At 50.8% G+C, this 23184-nt stretch overlaps 2 protein-coding genes across 2 annotated transcripts in view; both read right to left on the bottom strand.

The window, feature by feature from the left end:
- Positions 1-1160: 1160 nt before the first annotated feature.
- Positions 1161-23184, bottom strand: part of GASK1A (golgi associated kinase 1A) — a 50163-nt gene continuing 28139 nt past the window's right edge. The window contains exons 2-5 of the mRNA XM_030830249.2: positions 19435-20730; positions 4422-4544; positions 2294-2397; positions 1161-1675 (exon numbers count right to left, since the gene is read on the bottom strand). Coding sequence (XP_030686109.2) covers positions 1465-1675; positions 2294-2397; positions 4422-4544; positions 19435-20730 — 1734 coding nt within the window. The 3' untranslated portion in view covers positions 1161-1464. The remainder of the gene's footprint in view (positions 1676-2293; positions 2398-4421; positions 4545-19434; positions 20731-23184) is intronic.
- ZNF662 (zinc finger protein 662) overlaps positions 22555-23184 on the bottom strand; it is a 78574-nt gene continuing 77944 nt past the window's right edge. The window contains exon 10 of the mRNA XM_060307206.1: positions 22555-22740. The gene's annotated coding sequence lies outside the window, so the exon portion shown is untranslated. The remainder of the gene's footprint in view (positions 22741-23184) is intronic.

The raw sequence follows: 23184 nt of genomic DNA, 5'->3' as shown, positions 1-23184 counted from the left end.
AACAGGGATGGGGAGGGATAAATTAGGAGTTTGGGATTAACAGATACAAACTATTATACATAAAACTCATAAGCAACAAGGATTTACTGTATAACAAAGGGAACAATATTCAATATCCTGTATAACTTATAATGGAAAATAATTTGAAATTACAGATATATAACCGAATCACTTTCCTGTATTCCTGAAATTAACATGATATTGTAAATCAACTATACTTCAATAAAAAATGAAAATTAGAAATAGGTTTCCCTATCAGATGAATTAAAAACAAAAAGTTTGAGAATAGCAAGTGTTGACGAGGTGTAGGGAAAATAGTAAGTCCCCTACCCTCTGTGTATGAGGGCAAATTGACACCACCATTTTGGAGGGGATTCGGCAGTCTCTGAACATAAAGAATGCCCATATACTTTGATGCAGAAACCCACCCATAGAAACCTAGCTAGCAGAAATACTTGCACACCATGCAAAGATGTTCATGGCAGCACTGTCCAGAATTGGTGAAAAGTCTGAACGATCTAAATGTTCATCATAATGAGAACAGCTAAATGAAATGTGACACGTCCCTGCCTGGGAGTTCCATGCAGTCATGAATAAGAATTGGGTCAACCCAGATGGCGGATAGAGAACATAGTAAACATAGTAAAGTACAAATAGTGAGTTGACAAACAAAGATATCCTACTTTATTATATTTTCATTTGCATGCAGTGTGAGTGTGACTAAAATACGTATCACATCTCTAGGGGGTTTCTGGAACTCTCACTTTTTATCTTACATGCTTCTGTTATTTATGAATCTGTTTTTAGTGAGCATGTATTACTTTCATAATTCTTAAACCAAAAACATAAGTGAATAAGGATTGACCATCTAAAGCCTATAAAGACGAAATGCTTAGTGTTTCATTTCTTGGACCTGAGTTCACTTTCAGCCAGAGCAGTTCTGGGCCACAAGTACAACTCTGTGAAGATCCCTTATCAGGCTCATCTCATGTATGCATGCGGGCATACACACATACCACACGTGCACAACTACCTACACACCTCTACACATGCGCGCACACACACACACACACACACACACACACACACACACACAGAGTTGTCCAGCTCCGCATGTGCATGTGGAACGCACGACTTTACAGTACCTGGGGCAGTTCATAGAACATTCTTGTGTATTTATTGGTGCAAGGGAGTAAATAGCCAGGGCTGAGCAGGCAGAAAAGAACGTGATGAGACTGAAAACCCAACACCTACCACCTCCTCCACCATCCCAACCAGATGACACGTCCTGTGGAATCCATGGTGCCCTCCTGATTTCTGGCTTTTCCCTTTTGTCTTCAAGGCGGGTAAACCCAAGAAAATGTGGCCGTGAGGATGGGCACTTATCCACTCAGGTCATGTCGTGAGATGCCCCCGCTTCTTCCCCCTGCAGTGAGGTGAGAGTCCCGCCCAGACCGTGGGGGCTTACGGGCCCTCGTCCCTGAAGAGTGTCAGGTTGTGCGTCTGGATGTGGCTCAGCAGGACCTGTCCTCGCCGCTCCAGGGTCTGGAGGACCCGCCGTAGGCCCTGCTGCCCGCCTTGGCTTTCCCAGAACACCGGATCTGTCTGCAGTGACTTGAGCAGCATATTCTGTAGGCACCCTGATGCGAGAACCTTCACGACAGACTCAGGAAACCTGGAGGAAGGTCCCCCGGTCCCATAACAGAAAGGAAGAGCAAAAGCCATCTCAGAGAGTTGCCGTGAAAGGCCAGGCCAGTCGGCCAGAACCTGCACAGCTGGGGGCCCGCAAAGCCAGCCCGCAAAATCTCCGGGGCCACCTGCTGACTAGTTATCCAGGAACCCTTCCACCCGCTCTGCTGTGACAGCAGGCAGGGGATAGAGCTTTCGATGGGTCCCACCTCCCTGGGTGGGTGAATCCACTCTGCTGGCCCGGGTGAAGTGAGGAGGAGCCCTAGGAAGGCCCAGCCGCTGCAGGTGTGAGCAGGGAAGGTGTCTCCCAGGCTAGCTCCCTGCCAGGGAAGGGCCAGCCTGCCCACTCCCCAGCAGGGCAGCCCATGTTGTGCAGGGCCTGGAGGCCCTCTGGATACTGGGGAGGGGGCAGCCCATCATGGACTTGAAGGGCCTGCTGGCTGTATCCCCTCAGCTCTCCCAGGACTCCTCATCCCCTTCTGAGGCTCATCCAGCAGCTTTTGTCTGAGGGACTGTGGGCTTCTCTGGAGCCACAGTTCAAGGTCTACAGCAGGGCCATCAAGCCTCAGCCCCTGAACCTCCACCCAACCGCTCTGACCCTCACCCGTCGATGCCCTCCAGCAGCCGGAAATTCAGCTTGTGCTCCGGGTGCTGAAGGTTGCCGGCGTTATCGATGTAGACCAGATGAGAGAGATCACTGCTCCGGACCTCAGGCAAGAAATGGACAGAGACAGAGGAGAGTCAGGGAGCAGCCTAGCCGGTGCCCCTGGACTCTGTCGGGGCTCAGCAGCTTGGGGAGCCCTGAGCTGTCAGTCCCACCACCCAGCCTGCTACTCGCCCAGATGGTCCCCTCGCACTGAGCAGTGAGCTCACTCCATGCCACTGCCGTGCTTAGGACATCCAGGCACCCTCTCAGTGAACCCTCCCAGCAACCTTGGGAGGTGGCCACTGATATTAGCCTCATTTTACAGAAACAGAGGCACAAAGAAGTAATTTGCATTAAGGTCACACAGCTAATCAGTAGCTGGCTGGTTCAAACCTGGACCCGTAGCCAAAAGCCACAGCACCTTCTGCAAAATTGCAAGGCAGAGGGACTGATTCCTGTTCTGGTGGCCGAAGGGCTGAGGAGCACGGGTGGAAATGGGAAGGGGCAGAGGTAGCCCACCCAGGGGCTGAGGCTGCGGGATGTATCGTACATGTACACCCTCATACACGTATGCCCGCCCACGTGCGCCCTGTGCCCCTGTCCCAGGTGTTCCCCTGAGCATCACCGAGGACACAAGACACCCTCCATCCTCAGATAGCACTGCCCATCCTCTGTCCCTACAGTTTTAGGGCTTCTGAAAACTCTTCAAAACTGAAATCAGGGCTTCCCTAGTGGCGCAGTGGTTGGGAGTCTGCCTGCCGATGCAGGGGACATGGGTTCGTGTCCCGGTCCGGGAAGATCCCACATGCCACGGAGCGGCTGGGCCCGTGAGCCATGGCTGCTGAGCCTGCGCGTCCGGAGCCTGTGCTCCGCAACGGGAGAGGCCACAGCAGTGAGAGGCCCGCATACCGCAAAAACAAAAAACAAACACTGAAATCAGCAGCAGGGAATTCTTTAGCACCTTAAAACTCTGGTATGGTGGGAACAGGAGGCCATCTCTTCCGGCTCCCACCCCCATGCACACACTCCATTCCTACACATTTGCCAAGATTCCCTGGTAGTTTCCCATAATTCTCTTCAGTAACCTGGGCTTAAAGTATGAACTTTTGTCTTCAGGACCTCAGCTTCCCCTCTCTCTGCTTCTTCTACCTCTCACCCCCCTGCACACACCAGGGATCATCTATTTCTCGAAACCCGATGACTCCTCCCTCCAAAAACTGATATCGGGAAGGATGTGTGAGACAGCTGCCCACCAGGGGGAAAGGATGGATATAAAAGCCCTCCCTCTCCCAGGAATATCTGCCTTTTACTGGGGAAGGAGAGAGGTGGCTCTGGGGCAGGGGAGGGAGAGTTCCCACTACCCAGCAGCACCATGAGGCAGCCCTGGCCTGCGGGCTGGTGGGGCTGCCTGACGCTCGGCCCAGGGCAGCATCTGACGGCTACCGTCCAAAGCAGCTGGCCAAGGTGAGGCGGTGAGGACACCAGCCTCACTGGGGGAAGACAGAGCAGCCCCTCCCTAGGGTGGCACTTTGCTCCTCATGCAGGAGAAGCGGCTGTTCTGCCCCACCAGCCTCTCACCGATGGCCACGGCACACGGCTTCCCACCCTGGGCTGTAGTTTTCACAGGAGGCAGCACAGTGTTCCTCCAACAGCCCCAGCCTGTGAGCCATCAGGGGCCAGGAGAGCGCCCTGTCACTGCCACCAACCAGACATGCAGCTTGGGAAACCCCCTTCCCCGCTCCAGGCCCCAATTTCCATATTTACTGGCACATTGAGGGCATCCTACTAGACACACGGTTATTACACTCTGCTTCCTGGAGCCTTAGGGCGTCCCCGGAGTCTTCAGGGCTCAGAGGAGTTAGTGACAACAGCTCCAGCCCACACCCCATACCTACCTAAACCACATCCTCGAAGTTCCACCTGTGTCAGTTCTATATATTAAGGCTTCCTGAAAACATTTAAAGGGTTCTGCTGCTGAAAAGAACAGGATTGGGACACCCCAAGGTCACATGATCTCTGACACTTGCCAACAGCATCTGCTGATGGAGACAGGAAGACCTGAGTCTGGGGCGACCCGGGGACATACCAAGATGTGGACCAGCCGCAGCTCCCCCGGGTTCCGGCATTTCTCTCGGAGCCTCTCTTCCACACAGGGGTCTGAGGGCTCGGGCTCGAAGCCGCAGCAATAGCGATCCAGGCGGTCATGGACCTGCGGGGACACCGTCCTCTGAGGGCCCAGCACTCGGGCCGCCGGAGCCCTGGGGCCACACGCTGGGGGCCATCCTCAGGGATCTTGGCGCTGGTCAGCTCTGCTGCTGGCCTCCGGCTGTGACAGGGCTTCTGCTTGCTCCTCAGCCAGCCTGCCCTGCACCAGGACTGCTTGCTCACACTGCGTGGATTTCCACCCAACATTCACTGCTTAATCTCTGCCACTGGCCCTGAGCTCCAGCCTGGGGCTGACTGTCTCGTCTGCCTGGGGAGACCCACACATGACCACTTTCTCTTTAATCAGCAAATGCTACATCAGGGGTTCCTCCCTTTACAGAGATAAAAATCTTTTAATGACCATCCAGGCAGCTCCTGCCTTAGGACAGTGCTTTCACCCTGCAGGAGGCCTGAATCAAAGTCAGGAAGGAGAGCATTCCTGTTCCTGGCTCCTCTTACACTGGATGCCTAAAATGGGAGCAATGACGCTCCCTCAGGGATGATCACGATGTGCTTTAATAAGAAATATGGTCTCTTCCCTGGCTCCTGGCACAGCGCTCCTAAAACCCCTGCAATTTGGTCAGTGATATGAGTGTCTTTTGTTATTCATAATAAACCCTCTGACCATATCAGAGTTTAAATAAGGTGACTCAGCGGGGCCCTTAGATCACTTCAGGCTGATTGCCAGATAGACAAGGAGAGAGCAGAACTTTCAACCCTACCCTCCAACTTCTGGGAAGAGTAGGAGAGCTGGAAACTGGGTTATAAAAAGTCTTCAACAGTGAGATTTGGGGAGCTTCCAGGTTGGAGAACACACCCACATGCCAGGAGGGTGATGCACTCCGACTCCATGAGGACATACAGGCTTGTATACTTGGGACCCTTCCAGACCTCTCACCCCATGTACCTCTTCAACTGACTGCTCACTTACATCCTTTGTAATAAACCAGTACACAAAAGTAAAGCGTTTTCCTGAGTTCTATGAGCCACTCTAGCAAATTATTAAACATGAGGAGGGGGTCACGAGAACCCCCAACTTATAGCCAGTTGGTCAGAAGTCCGGGTGGCCCAGGATTTGTGACTGGTATCTGAATCAGCAGTCTTGTGGGAATGAGCCCTTCACTTGTGGGATCCGACATTGAGTCCAGCTGGATAGTGTCAGAATCAAATTGTACACCCAGCTGGAGTTGGAGAATTGGTGGGGTCAGAAGACATCACTCAGATGACCGGCACCACTGCTGCATCTCTATCTCACCTACTCCTCACTGCAGCCTTGCAATAGAAATATTATTGTCCCCATTTACACAGGGGGACACTGACCCCAGACTTGCCCAAGGTCCTACATGTGAAAGCAGTACAGCTGGGATTTGAACCGAGGTCTGCCTGGCTTGAGCCCAGTGCTCTCTGTTATCCTGCCCTGCTTCCCTGAAGGTCGGGAAGGGTGAGCCAGTTAGAGGTCAAGTGAGGTCCCCATCATTACACTAGTTAAGGCTGGAGAAGAGCTTTCAAAACTGTGAAGGAGGCTGTTCTGCCAACCCAAGCCGCAGATCCGATCCAGCTTTAGCCAGCACCACCATCGTGCCTCCCTCTGCCACATGCAGCCAACCCCCTTCACAAATGGCAGAGGGGACGGGGGCGGGGTTGGGGGGACAACACAACCTATAAGCCCCAGGATGCGGCGCTCATCAAAGCCGGGCCAGCCCCCTCGCAGTCCACTCGGGCCCAGCTCAGCGCTGGCCGGAAAAGGTCTCCCTCCATTTCCATCTCCCTTTGTAGGAAACTCTCACATGTTCTGAAGAAATACAAAATTGATTTCCTTCTACACAAGCCAGAAAATAACTATAGTTCTATTCACCAATCAACCTCACAAAACCGGAGTCCAGAAATGAGACAGTGTTAAACAGTCCCAGCTACTGTCCCAAACCTGGAGGACAGGCCCAGCTTGGCCGGCGGCAAACGGCCAGAGCCCTGTCCAGGCAGCGAGCCCACGAATGAGCCCCCGGCGCAGACAGTCACTGCTTTGGTCTCCCAGACTTTGGAGAACAACAATTACCAGTAACAGAAAAGCCTGGCTCAAAATGGCTTTAACTGTAGGGGAAATTAAGATCATCTACCGCAGGAAGTCTCGTGGTGGGGCAGCGGGGGGATTTAGCAGCTCCTACTGTCACGGTAAGGACTCGGGTTTCTTTCTGCTTCTCACTGTACCCGCACACTGTTAAGGACATCCCTTTGTTGTCTCAGGAAGCCTGCAGGTGGCTGTTGTGGGTATGTTTTTCCTTGTTATGTCTAGAGAGAAGGAGATAGAGACACAGGAAGGGAGGGAGGGAGGGGCGGGGAGGCGAGGAGAGAAAAGGAAGCTATCCCCCAACAGTCACGGAATAGAAGTCCTTCCTTTCAGCCTGACTGGACCATATTTGGACACAGGATCATCCCTGGTCCAGTGGCAGCCAGGGATGCACAGACCTCTGAGCCCAGGCATGGGGGGAAGGTGAATCACGCCAGGGCTCTGTGCAGAAGGAACGAGAGCAATCAGCTGGGAGCCCCAGTATCCTCGCTCAGGCTCGTAACACAAGTGTTGACCGGGACAGGGCTGAGGATGGAGCCCTGCGGCCTATGCCCCAGAGACCTCTATTTGCCCTAACTATTTTTGAATCCACCTGAGGCTAGTATCACGCCCCCATATTTCTCCATATGGTCCTAGAACTTAGCGGGTGAGGGTGGTCCTCCTCCATGCATTCACACACATGCCTTCCTCAGCAGGAGCCTTCGAGGCTGCCCACACAGAGGTTTAGAACAGAGGCCGGCAAGCTTTCTCTATAAAGGGCCAGACAGTAAATACTTTAGGCTTTGGAGGCCGTACGGTCTCTGTCACGACTACCCACCTCTGCCTCTGTAGAGCATATTGTACGTATTCTACCTAATATGCAAACAAATGGTCATAGCTATGCTCCAAAAAACCTTTATTTACATACACTGACATTTTAATTTCATATAATTTTTATATGTCACAAAATATTCTTCTTTTGAGCTTTTCAACCACTTAAAAATGCTAAAACCATTCTTAGCTCATGGGCCATACAGAAACGCAGAGAGGGGAATTTGGCCTACAATCTGGGCCATGCCTGTGACCCTGGTTTGGAGCCCAGTAGATCTGGGGGTGAGTCGTGGCTCCACTGTGTCCTAACTCCATGACCTAAGGAAGTTAGCTAACCCCACTACGCCTCAGTTTTCTCATCCACAAAGTGGAGCAGTGATGCTCCCTCAGGACCTCACTGAGGACCACACAAGGTGATGATGTAAACAAAGCAAGGGTGGCTGTCCTGGAGGGCCCTGGAAGGGACAGGCCCGAAGGCCTGGAGGAATCTCAGGGTTCCTCCCTCCAGAAGCCCCGGCCCCACCCCACCTATAGGCCTGAGAACCAGAGTCTGAAATAAAGCAACGCCATGACAATCTAGCCACTCTCTTCTACGTGCAGGCCTGGTTTCTGGAGTGCAGACAAATCTGTGAGATGGACACCACCTACCAAGTCCTCTTTGGCTGGGAGAATAAATGCCAGGACAGTTCTAGCAAGACTGAAATACGGTAACTGCTCTGGATTTCACGTGATGCCTGATGCACAGCCAGCCAAACCCCCTTTCTCCTGCCAAACGCTCCCTGACCCTGTGCAGATTTCAACTCGCTGCAGCGTTGCAAGCTGAAATGCTGGAAGCTACGAGGAATAACAGCCCACGTGATACAGGCGGCGCTGGCGTCCCCAAATCTACACCCATTTGAATGCTGAACAGGAAGGGGCTGGCCAGGTGCAGTTGCCAGTGTGATTAATCTGCCACGCTGTCTGGGAACTTTTTTCCACTTAAGAGAAATTCAGTTTAAACTGCAGTAGCCAAGCAGGACCAAGCTTAAGCTTCATTCCCAAATCGCTTCAGGATTTGATTTTTCTTCCCCCTTTTTGAAAAAATGAGGAGTTACCAAGAAAAAATGATAATCCTTTGCAGTTTTGGTTTTCTGATGAACCTAGCAGAGTTGGATGATCATGAAGTTTTTGTTTAATTCTAGTTAAACAGTTGTGAAGCTCTTACTCTGTGCTGGGTACCGCTCTGAGTGCTTTACCCATCACCACTCATTTAACCCCTCCCAGCAGCCAGGAGGCAGATACGGTTATTATCCCCATTTCAAAGATGAGGGAACTGAGTCACAGAGGCTAGTAACGTGCCTAGGGTCCCACAGAGCGAAAGTGGTGGCACCTAGGGACTTCCCTGGCAGTCCAGTGGTTAAGACTCCACGCTTCCAACGCAGAGGGCGCGGGATTGATCCCTGGTCAGGGAACTAAGATCCCACACGCCACGCTAAGACCCCACATGCCTGCATGGCCAAAAAAAAAGAAAGAAAGCGGTGGTGCCTAGACTCAGACCCAGGCAAGTCTGGCTCTGACCACTGAGTCAGACTGGGTGGCAGGTACACGTTTTTTGGCACCAGAGAGTACAAGCTCCCCAATGCAAAAAAGAAGATATGGTTCAACCTGAGCCCCAGCACTTGTTCTGCACAACGAGACTCAGCTGAGGTTTTCTGAGTGAAAGGCTGAATGAATGAAGCGCACGGCTGGCTGACAGCAGGAAGGATCGGGGGGTGCTTCACGTGAGGACCGATCACTGAAAGCCTGCCTGTCAGGTGAGCCCCACATCCCTGCCCAGGATACCAACACCAGAAGGCTTCAGGGGGAGGCCTGGCTCTGGGGTCCCCAAACAGGACATCTGGTGGGACAAGACACTGCAGTCTGCCAAGAGGGACACCAGGCCCAGCTGGGGGGAGGGGAGGTCTGGGAGGAGCCCAGCACAGGGCACGAGGGGTGGCCCGAGTCCTCTAACCCATCCACCAGGCTCCTGGGCCAAGACGCGTTCCTCAGCCAGTGCCTGATCTGAGTCTGGTGGATTGCAGAAGAACTGCCTGCTGTCCCTGGTGGCCCTGCCCCCTATGCAGGACCTTCCCCTCACCTGGGGACAGTCACAGGCCCAGGTTCTTCTGGATGGGAAGGGTGGCTCTTGGCCGGGCCAGCTCACTGCCAGATTGCCCCAGAGTGGCAGCATCTCTGTCCAAGGAGAGCAGCAGGCTGGTCTGTTAAAGAATTCGTGAGGCTTTGGGGAGGTCGGGGCGGGGGAGGTGTGGGTTACTCTGTACTGACTCTTACTCTCCTCTGATGACTCCCTCTGCAGTTCTCCCCTGGTGTCCTGACAGAGGGCAACCTTCCCGGAGGCCCTGGGGAGGAATATCTGGATGCCTCATCTGCCCCAAGCCTGAGGCCAGAGGTCTCAGCACCGGCTCTGGATGTGGGTGAATAGACTGGCTGGTGGGCTTTGAGGAGATGGTCTGAGAAGAACTAGACCTTATCTGAAAAGACATCTGTAGATCACCCTACATTTTAAACATCAACACAAAACCCAGCAGCCGTGAAAAGATGAATCCACCACAGCAAAATAGGTTCCAATCAAGAAGACTGGGATGAGTCACCATGGGAACACCTTTCACAAAACGTCCCCACATCAATACACTAGAGGGGGGAGTATTGTGAGCGCCTCCCTGGATACTCAAAAGGCATTCGATATAATTTTCACATCCATTCCTGACAAGAAAAACTCTAATAAAGCAAGAATAGCGAATAGTTCTTCAGTCAAAAGCCAGCAGGATGTTTAATGGCAAAACACTAGAAATTGTCCCAAAAGGAAACAAGTCAAGTCCATCATCCCATTACTATTTACCATTAATCTAGAGGCACCACAACTGTAGTGAGGAAAGAAGAAAGAAAGAAGAGGCAATGAGGAGACAAAGTGCATTCATTACAGAAGAAATGATCGTATACTTGGAAAACCCAGGGGATGAACCAAGCAACTGTTAGAAGCAGTACAAAGTAAGCAAGAGGCCAGTAACCAAACTATGACACAAAAACAATATCCTTCACACAGACCAAGAGCTACGGGCCAGAACATATTGAGATAGGCTGGGACCTGGGACCCTTTACCAGAGTGCTTGCAATACAAAGAAACTATAAGGGACTAAAAATAACTGCACACAGGCTCAGTGGGGCAAATTATGAACAATAAGATACAAAAAGGTCACAAACCGTCACTTCTGAGGTGCCGGGAGCAAAAGCAGGGCCCCTCGCGCATGATCCCTGCACACAGCACCACCAAGGGGGTGTGCAGACCACCTAAGCTACGCCTCCTGTCCAACCCACCCATCCGCCCCCAGCCTCACCCCATTTAAAGGACCAGCTCGCCCTCGCCTTGGGAAGTGAGCAAAGGCACCTGTTTCTTGTTTTCACTCCCGTGTGCTGCAGCACGAGCTCCAATAGAGCCTTGCCTGAATTTCTCATCTGACTTCTTATCAATTTCTATTAATTTAGGTCTCCTGGCGATTTTTGGATTGCGTTGTTTGTTTTTTTGATATTGAGCTGCATGAGCTGTTTGTATATTTTGGAGATTAATCCTTTGTCAGTTGTTTCATTTGCAAATATTTTCTCCCTTTCTGAAGGTTGTCTTTTCGTTGTATATGTATAGTTGGTTCACTTTATTATAAAGCAGAAACTAACACACCATTGTAAAGCAATTATACTCCAATAAAGATGTTAAAAAAAACTTCTATTGATTAAAGAGTCCAAGAACCCAGGTCAGTAACAATATAATGGAAGGAAAGAGGCCATTTTCAGTGGTCACAAGAAGATGAAATAACAGTATCATCCCAACGTGGAAGTGAAGATCTAGCTCAAGAAAACATCAAGATGCTTCTGAGGAACAGGAATAAATGGAAAGACATAGCCTGTCCTTGGCTAGAATGACCCTGTATTTTAGGATGTAAATGCTCTCTCTGTTAGTCCATGCAAATTTAATTTGATTCCAGTGAAGTCCCAAAAGGACTTGGGAAGGCAAAGGAAGTAACAAGCTGACTCTAAATTTCACAGAAGAATAGTATGCAAGAATATCAGAAAAATCTTAAAAAAGAGCAATGAGAAAGACCGAGCACTCCCAGTTATTAACTTAAAATATAAAGCATGATAATTAAAACAGTGTGATTCTGACACATAAATAGACCCTTTACTGGAACAGAAGAGTCCAGAAATAGACTTTTTAGTACATATGGAAATTGGCTATATGATAAAGACAGCATTTCAAACTGGGCGAAAGAACGATTTTTCAACAAATGGTGCTGGGACATTTGGGTTGCCATCTGAAAAAAAAATCATTGTTTTGCACCTGATCTCTTATTCCAAAATAACTTCCAGATGGATCAAAAATATATGTAAACACATGGGAGAATTTTTTAAATAACCCTGAAATGAGGATGGCCCTTTAAAACATAGTACACTAACCTAGAAATCATAAAAGAAAAACCTGATAATGTTAACAACATTAAAAAATTTTTTGAATTTCTGCACAGCAGAAAGACTAGAAACAAAGTTTAATTGACAATGGAACCTGAGAGAAATATTACAATGCAATGAAAACAAAAGACTAATTTCCTTAATCTATATAAAGCTCTTAAAGTCATTAAGAAAAAGATCAACAATCCAACAGAAAATGGGGCAAAGGATATGAACGATTAAAAAAAATCTAAAAAGAGGCAGGACGAGGGTGAGGCAGAAGAAAATGCTTCTCGCTGCCAGGGACATGCACAGCAGACAGGCACTCCTAAAATGTTTGCACCTGGGGCCCCTCCCTTGCCTCACGAACTCACTTTCTATTGCTGCATAACAAATGACCATGAGCTTAGTCACTTAAAAATGACTCATTAACTCGGTTTCCGTGGGTCGGAATTCTGTCCCGTTTCTGCCGGTTTCTCTGCCCAGGGTCTCAGGCTGAACTCAAGGCGGGGCTGCATCTCTTTTGTAACTCAGGCTCCTCTCCTGGGCTCAGTCAGGTTGTTGGCAGAAACCATTCCTCGTGGTTTTAAGACTATGTTCCCCGAGATCTCAGGTCCTTCCAGAGGCCGCCCCTCCCCATAGGCAGTTCATAGCGCGGCTGTTTACTTTCTTCCTCGAGGCCCTCAGGAAAATCTCTCTGATGCTTCATCTTTGAAAGACTCTCCTGATTGGCTCAGGCCCACCCAGGAGAATCTCCCTTTTGATTAACTGAAAGTTAACTGATTGGTAACCTCAACAATATCGCAATAACTTTGTATGGTGACAGATGGAAACTAGACTTATCGTGGTGATCATTTTGTAATGTACAGAAATATGAAATCACTATGTTGTACACCTGGAACTAACATAGTGTTGTAGGTCAATTATACTTCAATTAAAAAAGAAACACCCAAAGTTAACTGATTGATAACCTAATCACTGAAATGATATTCCATCTATTCGCAGGTCTCATTCCTACTCAAGGACAGGAGTTAACGCTAAGGGGGGTGGTTATCTTGGAGACCATCTTAGAATTCTGCCCATCACACCTCACCCTAATCGAGGTCCTGCTTTTAAATATATGTAAAGATGCTTGATGTCACCCTTTAAACACCCTTGTCCGGGCGGGCTGTTTCGCCCCTCCACCGTTGGCTGCACCACCTGTGCAGGAGGGAGGAGTGCAGCACCCATCTCTTGGGTCTGTTGTAGGACTTGAAGGAGCTCATGTGTGGGCACTCCATAAACAGTAGCTACTATTATATTTCACGTCACCGGCTGGAAGCCTGAGAGGTCGGCAGTGGTCACAGATCTGGGATCCTCTCTAACTGCCACAACACCTGATGTTCCAGGGAGCCCAAGCCAGAGGAGATGCCATGAACCATAGACTTGAACACAAAATAAAGAACACACACAGGATCACAAATGACTGAACCCAGCTCCCCGGGAAGGAAATGGGCCAACCTTAACCCAGAAGAGACCTAGAAGAAATGACTTTTCCAGAGTCAGTTAAGTCAGCAAAGAGGGCAAGGGTATGCCCTCTACGACCAAGCCGCACTAGATTCGATCCCAGCTCCAACACTTAAGGCCTCATGACTGTGGGCAAGTTCCTTAGCCCTTCTAAGCCTGTTTCCTCACCTGTGGAAAGGAGCTAAAAATACTGTGCCCCCCTAGGGCTGTTATGCATCAACACATGCTAAGTGCTGGCACGGGACCTGATGTGGAGGCCGTCAGGCAGCATTTTATGCTGTCATCTGTTCTGGATGCATAAGTTAATTACGTGCCAGAGGCAAGGGCTGGACAAATGACTGTCACATTGTTTTCTGCCTCTAAGATTCTCTACCAGACCCGAAAAGAAATGGAGAAGGCCTTGGGATTCTTCTCAGTCTAGAGGAAGGAGTGACATTTGAGGAAACAGAACACAGCAGCACCTAGATAGGAAGTCATACAGAGACCCTGGATCCATTCATTGACTTGTTCATCCATTCATCCACTCGTTCACTCATTCAACAAGTACTTATCTAGGACCAAACCAAGAGCTTGGCCCTGTGCTAGGTGCTGGGGATGTGGTAGTGAACAAAACACAGAGACAGAAATGAACAAATAAATAAAATGAAACTTACATACTGTGCTGGGAGTCAGAAAGGAAATAGATAGGATAGCACAAAGGAGAAAGAGGATAACAACGGGGAAGTAGAGTCAGGAGAGCTGAGGCCCCAGGGAGGAGAAGTCGGAGGCATGTCAGGCTCTTGCACCTGAAGAAACTGACCGAGGCCACGTGCCAAGAGGTGGGGCTAGAGACAGCAGACAGGGATGGATCACGTGGGTCCTTGCAGAACCTGATACCGAGGGCATTGAGATGCTTTGCCTTATGGTAAGGAGGAAGTAACACAATCTGATTTACAATCGTAAAAGAGGTATGTTCTCTACCTGACCGGTTGTCTGTGAACTTCAGAGGTCTCCCTCCAACTTCCAGCTGCTGTAAGCTTTGCCCAGGGGCTTTCTCCAAATGCCAGGGAATTAACACCTCCAGGAACAGCCCTCAACCAAAGACCAAGGGGAGATTTCGCTATAAATACCTCGCATCCCTCACCTCTTCGTGGGCTAACTCTGAACGTGTATTTTATACCATTTCTCAGAATTTTCCTGTGGAACTAAGCCCCAGTCGCCCACAGTGGTGACCTGCTTGTTGACGCCCTTTGTTGGCTGCCTTCCCTCCATCTCACTTTCCTCTTCACTACAGGTGTTTCCTGGGGTCCCCTTGCAGATGAACCACCACAGTGGAATCCTGGTCTCGGGGTCTGCCTGGGGGAAACGAAACCAAGACATCACTCCGGCTTCTGTAAGGAGACTGGATTGGAGGGGGACATAAGCGGAGGTGGGGAGACAAGTCCAGGTAAGAAAAGATGGCGGCCTGGACCAGGTTGGTGGGAGCCGAGGCTTTCTGGGGTCTGGACTTTCCAGAACATGAAGGCCCTTCATAAGCAGAAGCTGCAGAATGACTTCCGTGAGCGAACATTGCTCTCTCACAGGCTGTCCGAGTTCTCCATAGCTTCTCACCCAGCCGAGCCAAGCACATGCCCCCTAAGAGGACGCAGGGCGTGAGAAAAGAAGCCTGTCTAAAAGGGGAAAATGCAAATGTGCCCAAGCCCCCAGCACTTCCTTCTCTCCCTCTGGCCTCTGGGTAGAAGGCCCTCTTGGGTCCAGGCACAACAGCCCTTGGGCTGGATTTGGCTTACGGCGGATGTGATGGTCATAGCTCCTCCCAAACACGGTTGGCTGTGCCACCTTCACTGTCCCAAGAGGAGGAGGACTTTGTGTCTCTCACCAGAGTGAATGCAACTCTGGCAGCAAGTAGCCCTGGCAGGAAGGCGAGTAGAGCTCTTTGAGCCCCTTCCCCCCAGCAACACACATACACACTCTCCCACCCACTGTGTCCAGCGAGTACAACCAGCTTCTCACTGACCCTCTCTCTTGGTCTTACTTCTCCTGATGACACAGCCCAGGGTGGGGTGGGAGGGCACCCACTCACTATCAGTCCTTTATCTTTCTTAGAGAAACCAGTTTATTAATCAAGAACACCATCCTGGTCACACCAGCCTGCTGAAACTTGGTTTTGACTGATCATTCACTGGGAGCAGCAGATGCTATTGGGACCCACCTCCGCTCTTTGGCACTCACTACTCCTGTGCATACTGATGGCTTTCTACCCCAAGTGCCTGCAGCTCTCTGCCTTTGCCCCTTTCTGGCTGCAGGAGCATGGACCAGTCTAGAGGTTCCCAGAAGTCAATGCCCTCAGGAGCAGTCTCAACCAGCGATGGCTGGGAGTTAGTGGCCCAGCTTCTTTGGCCCTTGGGCGGGACAACTTGAGGCGTTTTCTACATATTCCCCCAAAGGTCTCCGGGATTGAGCCCCAGTTGCCCACAGCAGTGTACAGACACCACATGGAGAGTATGTGGGTTGATGTGAATGGTGTGCACATATGTGGCTATAGCATGTATGTGGCTATGTTCATGTGTGAGTTTATGTACAGTGTGTGTTTTGGGGGCGTGTTGACTGATCTGACTATTGTCTAACAAGTGTTTGCTCCCCCTTCTACTCTGAACAGAGTGTACTTCCCTTCCCTGACATTGGGCTTGGCCACTGACTTAACTCTAGCCAAGGGAATATTAGCAGAAGTGACATCAGCAGAGGCCTTAAATGTGCTTCTGCAGTTTGGCTGAGCCCTTGGGCTTCTTCCCCATTAGAAGGATTGCCCCAGGTGGTGCTTCCTCTTCAGCCTGGGCTCCAGAATGAGAAACGACGAGCAGACCTGAACCCACAGCTTTGGGCCAAGCTCAGCTGAGCCCAGCTGACCCACAGACCCTGGAGCAAGAAATCAAGAGCTGGTGTCTCAAGCCATTGAGTTTCGGAGAGGTTTTGTTACATGGCATTACTTCAGCAATCACTAATACAGAGTGTTATGGGGGATTTGCAAAGCACGGGGTATGGTTTGTGCGATACGAGGAATGTGTTTGTGTATTTTGTGTCTGGGCAAATGTTATGTTGTGATACATAAACACAGAATAACAAGGGTTTATATTGGATGAGACAAAACAGACGAGCAAGCATACTGCAGAGTGTGCTGCATGTGGAGTTTGTACCTGGCTTCTGGTCAGAAGGGACCTCAGGTTCCTGGGCTGGGAAACCCACAGCCCCGCCTCTCTCCAACTTGCCTGTGGTTTCTAGGAAGGCGGCATCCTCCAGACAGGGGTGTTTGACTTGCCTGGTGTTCAGCAAACCCAGGAAGAGGTGGCACGAGGCCAGCCGAGTTGCGTCTGACCACACACACCCAACCTGCGTGTGCTTTGGCTGTTGAACCTTCCACCCCCATGGCAGGGCTTGGCAGCTGGGGAAAGGCTCCACACCACAGCCTCCACAGATGGACAGAGGGGCTCTGTGTGGGCCGAAAGCTGCTGCCTGCACATCAGCTGGACTGGGGCTTTGCAAGGAGGGGCCTCCGAGCTCAAAGCCCCAGGGCATCCCTGTAAGCACCCCCTCTTCCTGCCCTCATTCATGGCTAGGTGAAGAGGACTCTGTGAGTAAGTGGGTAAGCTCTGGAGTCAGACCGTCCAGGCTGTATCTCAGCTCCACTAGCCATGGCCTTGGGCAAGTAACTTAACCTCTCTCGGCCTCAACTGTTCAACTTTAAAACAGGGAGAAACGTAGTATCTCTCTAGTAAGGGTGCCATGAGGATTGGATGAGTTAATTCCTGTAAAGTACTGGAGACAGTGCCTGTTTATTATTGAGCTTGGGCCACCCGCCAGGCGCTGTATGAAGTACATTACGTGAATGACCTTGCATGCACAAAGCACACAAGGTCAGTGTTATCTGATGGAAGCTGGGCTCCCCCCAGAGACAGACCTTGAGACAAGAATTCAAAGCAAAACCAGTTTATCTGTGAGCTAATTCAAAAACACAAGCAAGGAGAAGGGAAGGGAGACAGGGAGGGCCAGCAATGACCACTGTGGGTAACTAGGGCTCGGTCCTGGTAGGGAACTGAGAGACACATGGAATCGCACCACAGAGCTACCCCAGGGGCTTTTACACACCAGCTCCCATCAGTCACAGGAGGGCAGCTCCTGGAGGGAGCATGACCAGCTCTCCCACTTTAACCAGGACTGTAAGTCTGGTCCGGGAAACCCCTGCATCCCAGGCTAGATGGCAGGCCACACTGTCTGGAGGGCATTAATTCCCAGCCCTCAGCTGGTCACACCCTGCGCAGAGCAGGCTCAGGGCGCAGAGCCCGAAGATGCAGATGCTGGCAATTCAGAGCTACCATGTGCCCAAGGGCATAAGGTTGGGACACCCGGTCCCCTTTAGAGGTGAGAGAAGTGAAGCTCAGAGAGGCAAACTAATCTGCTCAGCGTCACACAGTGGCAAGGGGCCTGTGGGCAGGGGGTTCAAACCCAGGTCTGTCTGATGCCAAAGCCCATGCCAACCACCAGGGCCCACACTCCTCCCTCCACAAGGGCAGCCACGAGACAAGGGTTAGAGGAGCTGCGAGTATCGTGGGAGCCCAGCTAGTCCAGTGACTGGAGACAAACATCCACAGGCAGACAGATAACATCCAAGCGTTCGGGGGTGGGTGTTAGACAATTAAGAGGTATGGTCTTCGGCCAAAAGGAGAGTATGGCAGCCTTTAAAGGGGGCAGCAGCTACTCAGCTCAGGAGGATTCCTGCCACGTGGGAATGAAGGCCCCATGTTACTAAACCATCCAATGTTTCAAAGGAAGTGGGATTTTCATGAGAAATCTCCAGAGTATTAAATGTGGTCTGAGAATTTTCTAAAACACATTTTGAACCAACCTTATATGGACCAAAGAGGGCGCATCAGTCCCTGGCTACCCGGTTACGGCACTGAACTCGTTCTGTGGTGCGTCCACTCACCCCAGTAGGTAAATTTAGGGCTAGTATTGATCTCTTTCCTCAACAGGGGTCCCTACAGAAATGGGGGCTGCCTTGGTGTGCACTTAGCACACATATCCACCTGCTTTGCGCTCTAATCGTTTTTTGTCTTTCTTTCTGGCCACATTTTCCCACTCGTGTCTCCACGGCTGACATCCAGCTCACAGGTCCCAGAACAGCCACACTGGCTGTTCACAGGTCACTTAGTAAATAGCTGATGGCTGCAGTCCCCCTGTTAACCTCTGGGCCCTGATCGCCAACCCCTTCTCCAGGACCCCCGAAAACTCCAGGGTTAACTCCTGGCCCAGCAGAGGCCTCAGCTGGCCCTGTGGCTTCCTTCTCATTCTTCAGGGCCCAAGCTGGACCATTATCATCCCTTTATCTCTCCCCTCTCCCATTCTGTCTCTCCTCCACCTCGACTTTCTTTTCCGAATTATGCAACCATCTTGAATCCTACTTGATTCAAGGATAAAACATTACCAACAGTAGCGTGCTGATAAATGTTTAACAACCAGCTCTCAGGGAATAGGGAGGAGTCCTGATTTGTAGCATTTGCTGATTCCCTTGATGTAAATACTCCTACGCTGGCCAATTTCAAGCTACCAACATGGATGAATGTGGAGCTAGCAAGAGATACGCAGTAACTCATCATTATGTAGTATTTACTAGGTAGATGCAAAAAACCTCAAGAGCTCAGATAATAGTACAATGTAAAATAATTATGAAGCGATGAGTTCAGAGTATTATTACCTTTGTTTCTAATATAACTTATTATATTGTGAGTTTATATAATTTAAATTTTAATAACGCCTGTGTTTCACAGCCAGGTCATAAAATTCCTGAAATTCTTGTGAGCCTATATGAGCTCGTTCCAGCACACCAATGGATGAATGAACTCAGAGGCAGAAAAATAACAAAAACGGGTGCTTGGTGATCAAAAGACAAGGACTAGGGGGAAAGTCACCGTCCATCCTCAGGTGGACAGTTCCGGCGTCTCAATTCACCTCAAATCCCCTACCTCCACTGCTCCCCACCCCCTCCCCACCTGGACCCACTTACCTGCAGCAGGAAGTCGAAGAGTGCCAGGCGTGCCCACTCAGTGCGGTGGATGCCCAGGCATGCGGCCTGGCCCGGCTGGCTGCAGTCACGTGCCAGCAGGGCCTGGTACTGCAGCCAGCCCAAGGCCAGCGAGTTCTGGTCGTCATCTGGATCACCCAGGTGCTGCACGTCGGGTGCCCACCAGATGACGGGCCTTGCGCCACCGTCCGTGTAGCGGTAGGGCAGCAGGGGGCTGTGGAAGCGCCTGGCCACGGCAGGTAGGCTCCGGCGCAGCCCCAGCACGCGGTCCACGTGGAAGGACAGGACCTCAGACAGGTCCCCAGGCCTCTTGATCAGGCCACAGAGCCCCTGGGAGCAGAGGTGGCTGAGCCCCGGAGACAGGTCCTGAAGGGCACCCTTGGCGGAGAAGCCAACCTGCAGCACCTGCCCGTGGCCAGGGACCCTGGCTTTGCCCACCACCTGCCCCTGCGCCAGCAGCTGGAGGGTCTGTACATCCTGCTCTGTGAGCCACGGGGGCACCTGTTCGCTGGTCCTCAAGCCACTCGACAGCCTGGGGGTCTCAGCGTCACACCACACAGATCCTTGCAGCTCCCCAACAGAGCCAGGCCACTGATGAGCCCCCGTGGCCGGGGAGGGACCCCCTGCTTGTCGTCCACCAGTCAAGGCTCTGTTCCTCAGTCCTGGCAGATCCCCGCCTTCTGCTGGATGAGGCCGGAGGGTCGGTCCAGCAGTAGCTCTCCAAGTCTGTAATGCTGCCATGTTGTGCCCTGCGAGGGGGCCATCTGGGGTGCCCGTCTCGCTCTGTGCCTCCCAGAGGGGACCACTGTGCCAGGGGAGGTCCAGGTCTTTGGTTCCTGGACCCCTGACCTCATCTGCCCTCAGGAGCACCAGATGCCGGGTACTGAGTCTCAGATCTCCTGGAGGTGCCAAAGTAATGCCCCTCTTGACCCTCCCTGGACGCCTGCTGTCCATGCCTGGGGACTGCCTGCTGCTGTCCACGCTCCCTCCGTGGCCTTGCTCCTCAGCACACACCAGGATGGAGCTCCCAGGCAAGGCCCAGCCTCTCCGGAACCTCAGGTTTCTTGCCCGCCGCCTCCAGCCGGAGCTCAGAGCCTGCCTGCTCTGGGGGACAGGGGCACCAGTTACCTGCTGGGGCTCCACGGGACCAGGGTCTGGGCTGGCGGCTGGGTGCTGTGGAGGGAAGCGGGTGACAGCCACCACAGACAGAGCCATTAAGAGGCAGAATGCCGTCACCAACCGCCTCTTGCCACGCAGCTTTCTCCAGAGCCAAGATGCCTGGGGGATGGGGTAGAAAAAAAAGCTTGAGACCTGCGAAAACATCAGCCTTAACCCACAAGACAACAGGACGGTGGATGAAGGAACATCGTGGGTGAACGAAGAGGGGAAAGAGCAGAGCCAGGTGGAGTAACGCCTAGCTGTCCTCGAGAGGCCCGGGAGCCAGCTGCGCTCCTGCCTCAAAGCTCAGCCTGCTCTGTCCCCAGGACAGCCCTGGCCGATGCCTGCAGGCAGACTAGGCTTCTCCTCTCTGAGTAAACTGCCATGATGACTCTAGTCAGCAAACGCACTGAGAGCCTTTCCCCATCTTCCCCCACCACCAAGTGCGGGCCCCTGTCGTTTCGTCTCCACGTGATCCCACTCTGCGGAGCTGCAGTCGTCTCCCACAAACACGCTCTTCCCTTTTCTGCGGCACACGGCCGCCCAGCTACAGATGACCTTGCCCGGCCTCCCTAGCAGCCAAGTGTGACCCTGGGACTAAGTCCTTGCCTATGGCCCAAAGCAGCCAAAAGGAGGCTGGCTGCCCCGGCTTTCCCCTCTCTGGGCACACAGGTGTGGCAGTGGCAGCTCCACACGTCTTGGCAAGGACACACCCTGGGGCAGTGAGTTTTCAGCACGTGATCTCTGCACCAGCAGCATAAGCATCACCCGGAAACTTGTGGGAAATGCAAATTCGCAGGTCCTACCCCGGAACCGCTAGATCAGAAACAGGGGCGCAGCAACCTGTGTTTTAACAAGTTCTCCGGGTGATTCTGCTGCTTGGGCACCGTGGAGCCACCAGAAGGAAGGAACTTGGGAACTTGCGTGACCCCATGGGAGCAGAACTGGCAAGAGCTGTTTAAGCCACTGTATTTTGGAGCCCCCCTAACTGTGAGCCTGAGGCGCCATCTCCATCCCCTCCAACACCCCAGCAGCTACATCCGTCCAGGCACCCTGACCCCTGACCAAAGCTGATGGGGCCATCCTGGACCCTGATCTACACTGGGCCAAATCGCTCCTCAGCCCCAACCTTGCCCCGGGAACAAAGGCTTGTGACGAGTCAGCAAGGTTGGCTTGCTCTGCTCGTGCACTTGACATCAGGGGCACGTGGCTGCCCAGCTAACGATGACAGCAGCGGCCGTATGCTATTGAGAGCCAGTCTGCAGGGAGAGAGAAGAAACAGCTGCAAACCAGAAACCCAAACAGGAGGGAGCACCTGCCCAGCTTCCCGAAGCTTCTGGTTCCAGTCCTGAGCTGGCCCAGCTCTCTGTTCTTCTTTCACTGGGTGGATTTAGCCCATTTCCATCACTTGAGATTCCATACACGTTTAGTCTTTGTTCTGTCATAATATCTTATGGTATATTTTTTGTATTTATAATTTTTGAAGCCTTCCACTATGTTTGCAGTTATGTTTACTTTGGCTTTGGGGTGTATATTTCTTATAACATTTAGGAAATTTTGATCTGGGTCCTAATGATTACCTTTATGATTATATGCCCTTAAATGTCTAGTTCTTTAAACAGTAGCTCTTAAACCCGAGTAAGAATAATCATACGATTATTTCCTTTCCCCCCATTCCCTACCATTCTTTTGCTATTCAATTTTAATCACTAGTATTATCTTTCTTAATGTTTGCCATTGTACAATTTAAAATGCTTACGTTTCTACTGTATTTTGTCAACTTTAAATGATATTCTTTGGTCCCCAGCTATTATTCACAAACAGCATGTTTGTTCTTTCTCCCACTTTTCCCTCATTCACCTTCCAAAGTTTTCTATTTGTGTCATTTCTATATTGTTAGGATATAAAACATGTCCCTTCTACTCTATTACTCCAATACTCACATTTGTTCGGTCTTAGTTCTTCAGTTAAACATATTCTTTGCATACGCCTGTCCCCTTTTGCCCTAGTTTTCCATTATTTCTTGGTTGACTGAAGTTAAAACTCCATAATTTTCTCAAGAAGTACTCATGGGTATAATAGTCTCTGGATTCTTGCATGTTCAAAACTATTTTTCTATAGCATTCATACCTGAAAGAAAGTTTGGCAAGATATAAAATACTGCTCACAGTTTCTTTCTTGGAATAGCTTGTAGGTTCTGCTCCACAGTTTTCTAACATCAAATGATGCTGTGGAGAAATCTAAGATTAGACTGGCTTTTTACCCTGCCTAGGAGCCCTAAGAATTCTTTCCTTTCCTTCCCTTTTTTTTTTTTTTTCATTTTTTCCCCAGCTTTACTGCGGTATAATTGACAAATAAAATTGTGTATATTTAAATTATTAAACATGATGATTTATGTATAGATTGTGAAATGATTACCACAATCAAGTTAGTTAACTCATTCATCACCTCACATAGAACTTTTTGTGTGTGTAGTGAGAATGTTTAAGATATACTCTCTTTGCAAATTTCAAGTATACAATACTAGCTAGTCACCATGCTGTACATTAGATCCTCAGATCTTATTCGTTTTAT

This window comes from Globicephala melas, chromosome 11 (genome assembly GCF_963455315.2).
Source record: "Globicephala melas chromosome 11, mGloMel1.2, whole genome shotgun sequence".
In the NCBI taxonomy this organism is placed as follows: domain Eukaryota; kingdom Metazoa; phylum Chordata; class Mammalia; order Artiodactyla; family Delphinidae; genus Globicephala; species Globicephala melas.
The sequence above is the reverse complement of the archived record's forward strand: the minus strand, read 5'-3'. Positions and strand labels throughout refer to the sequence as shown.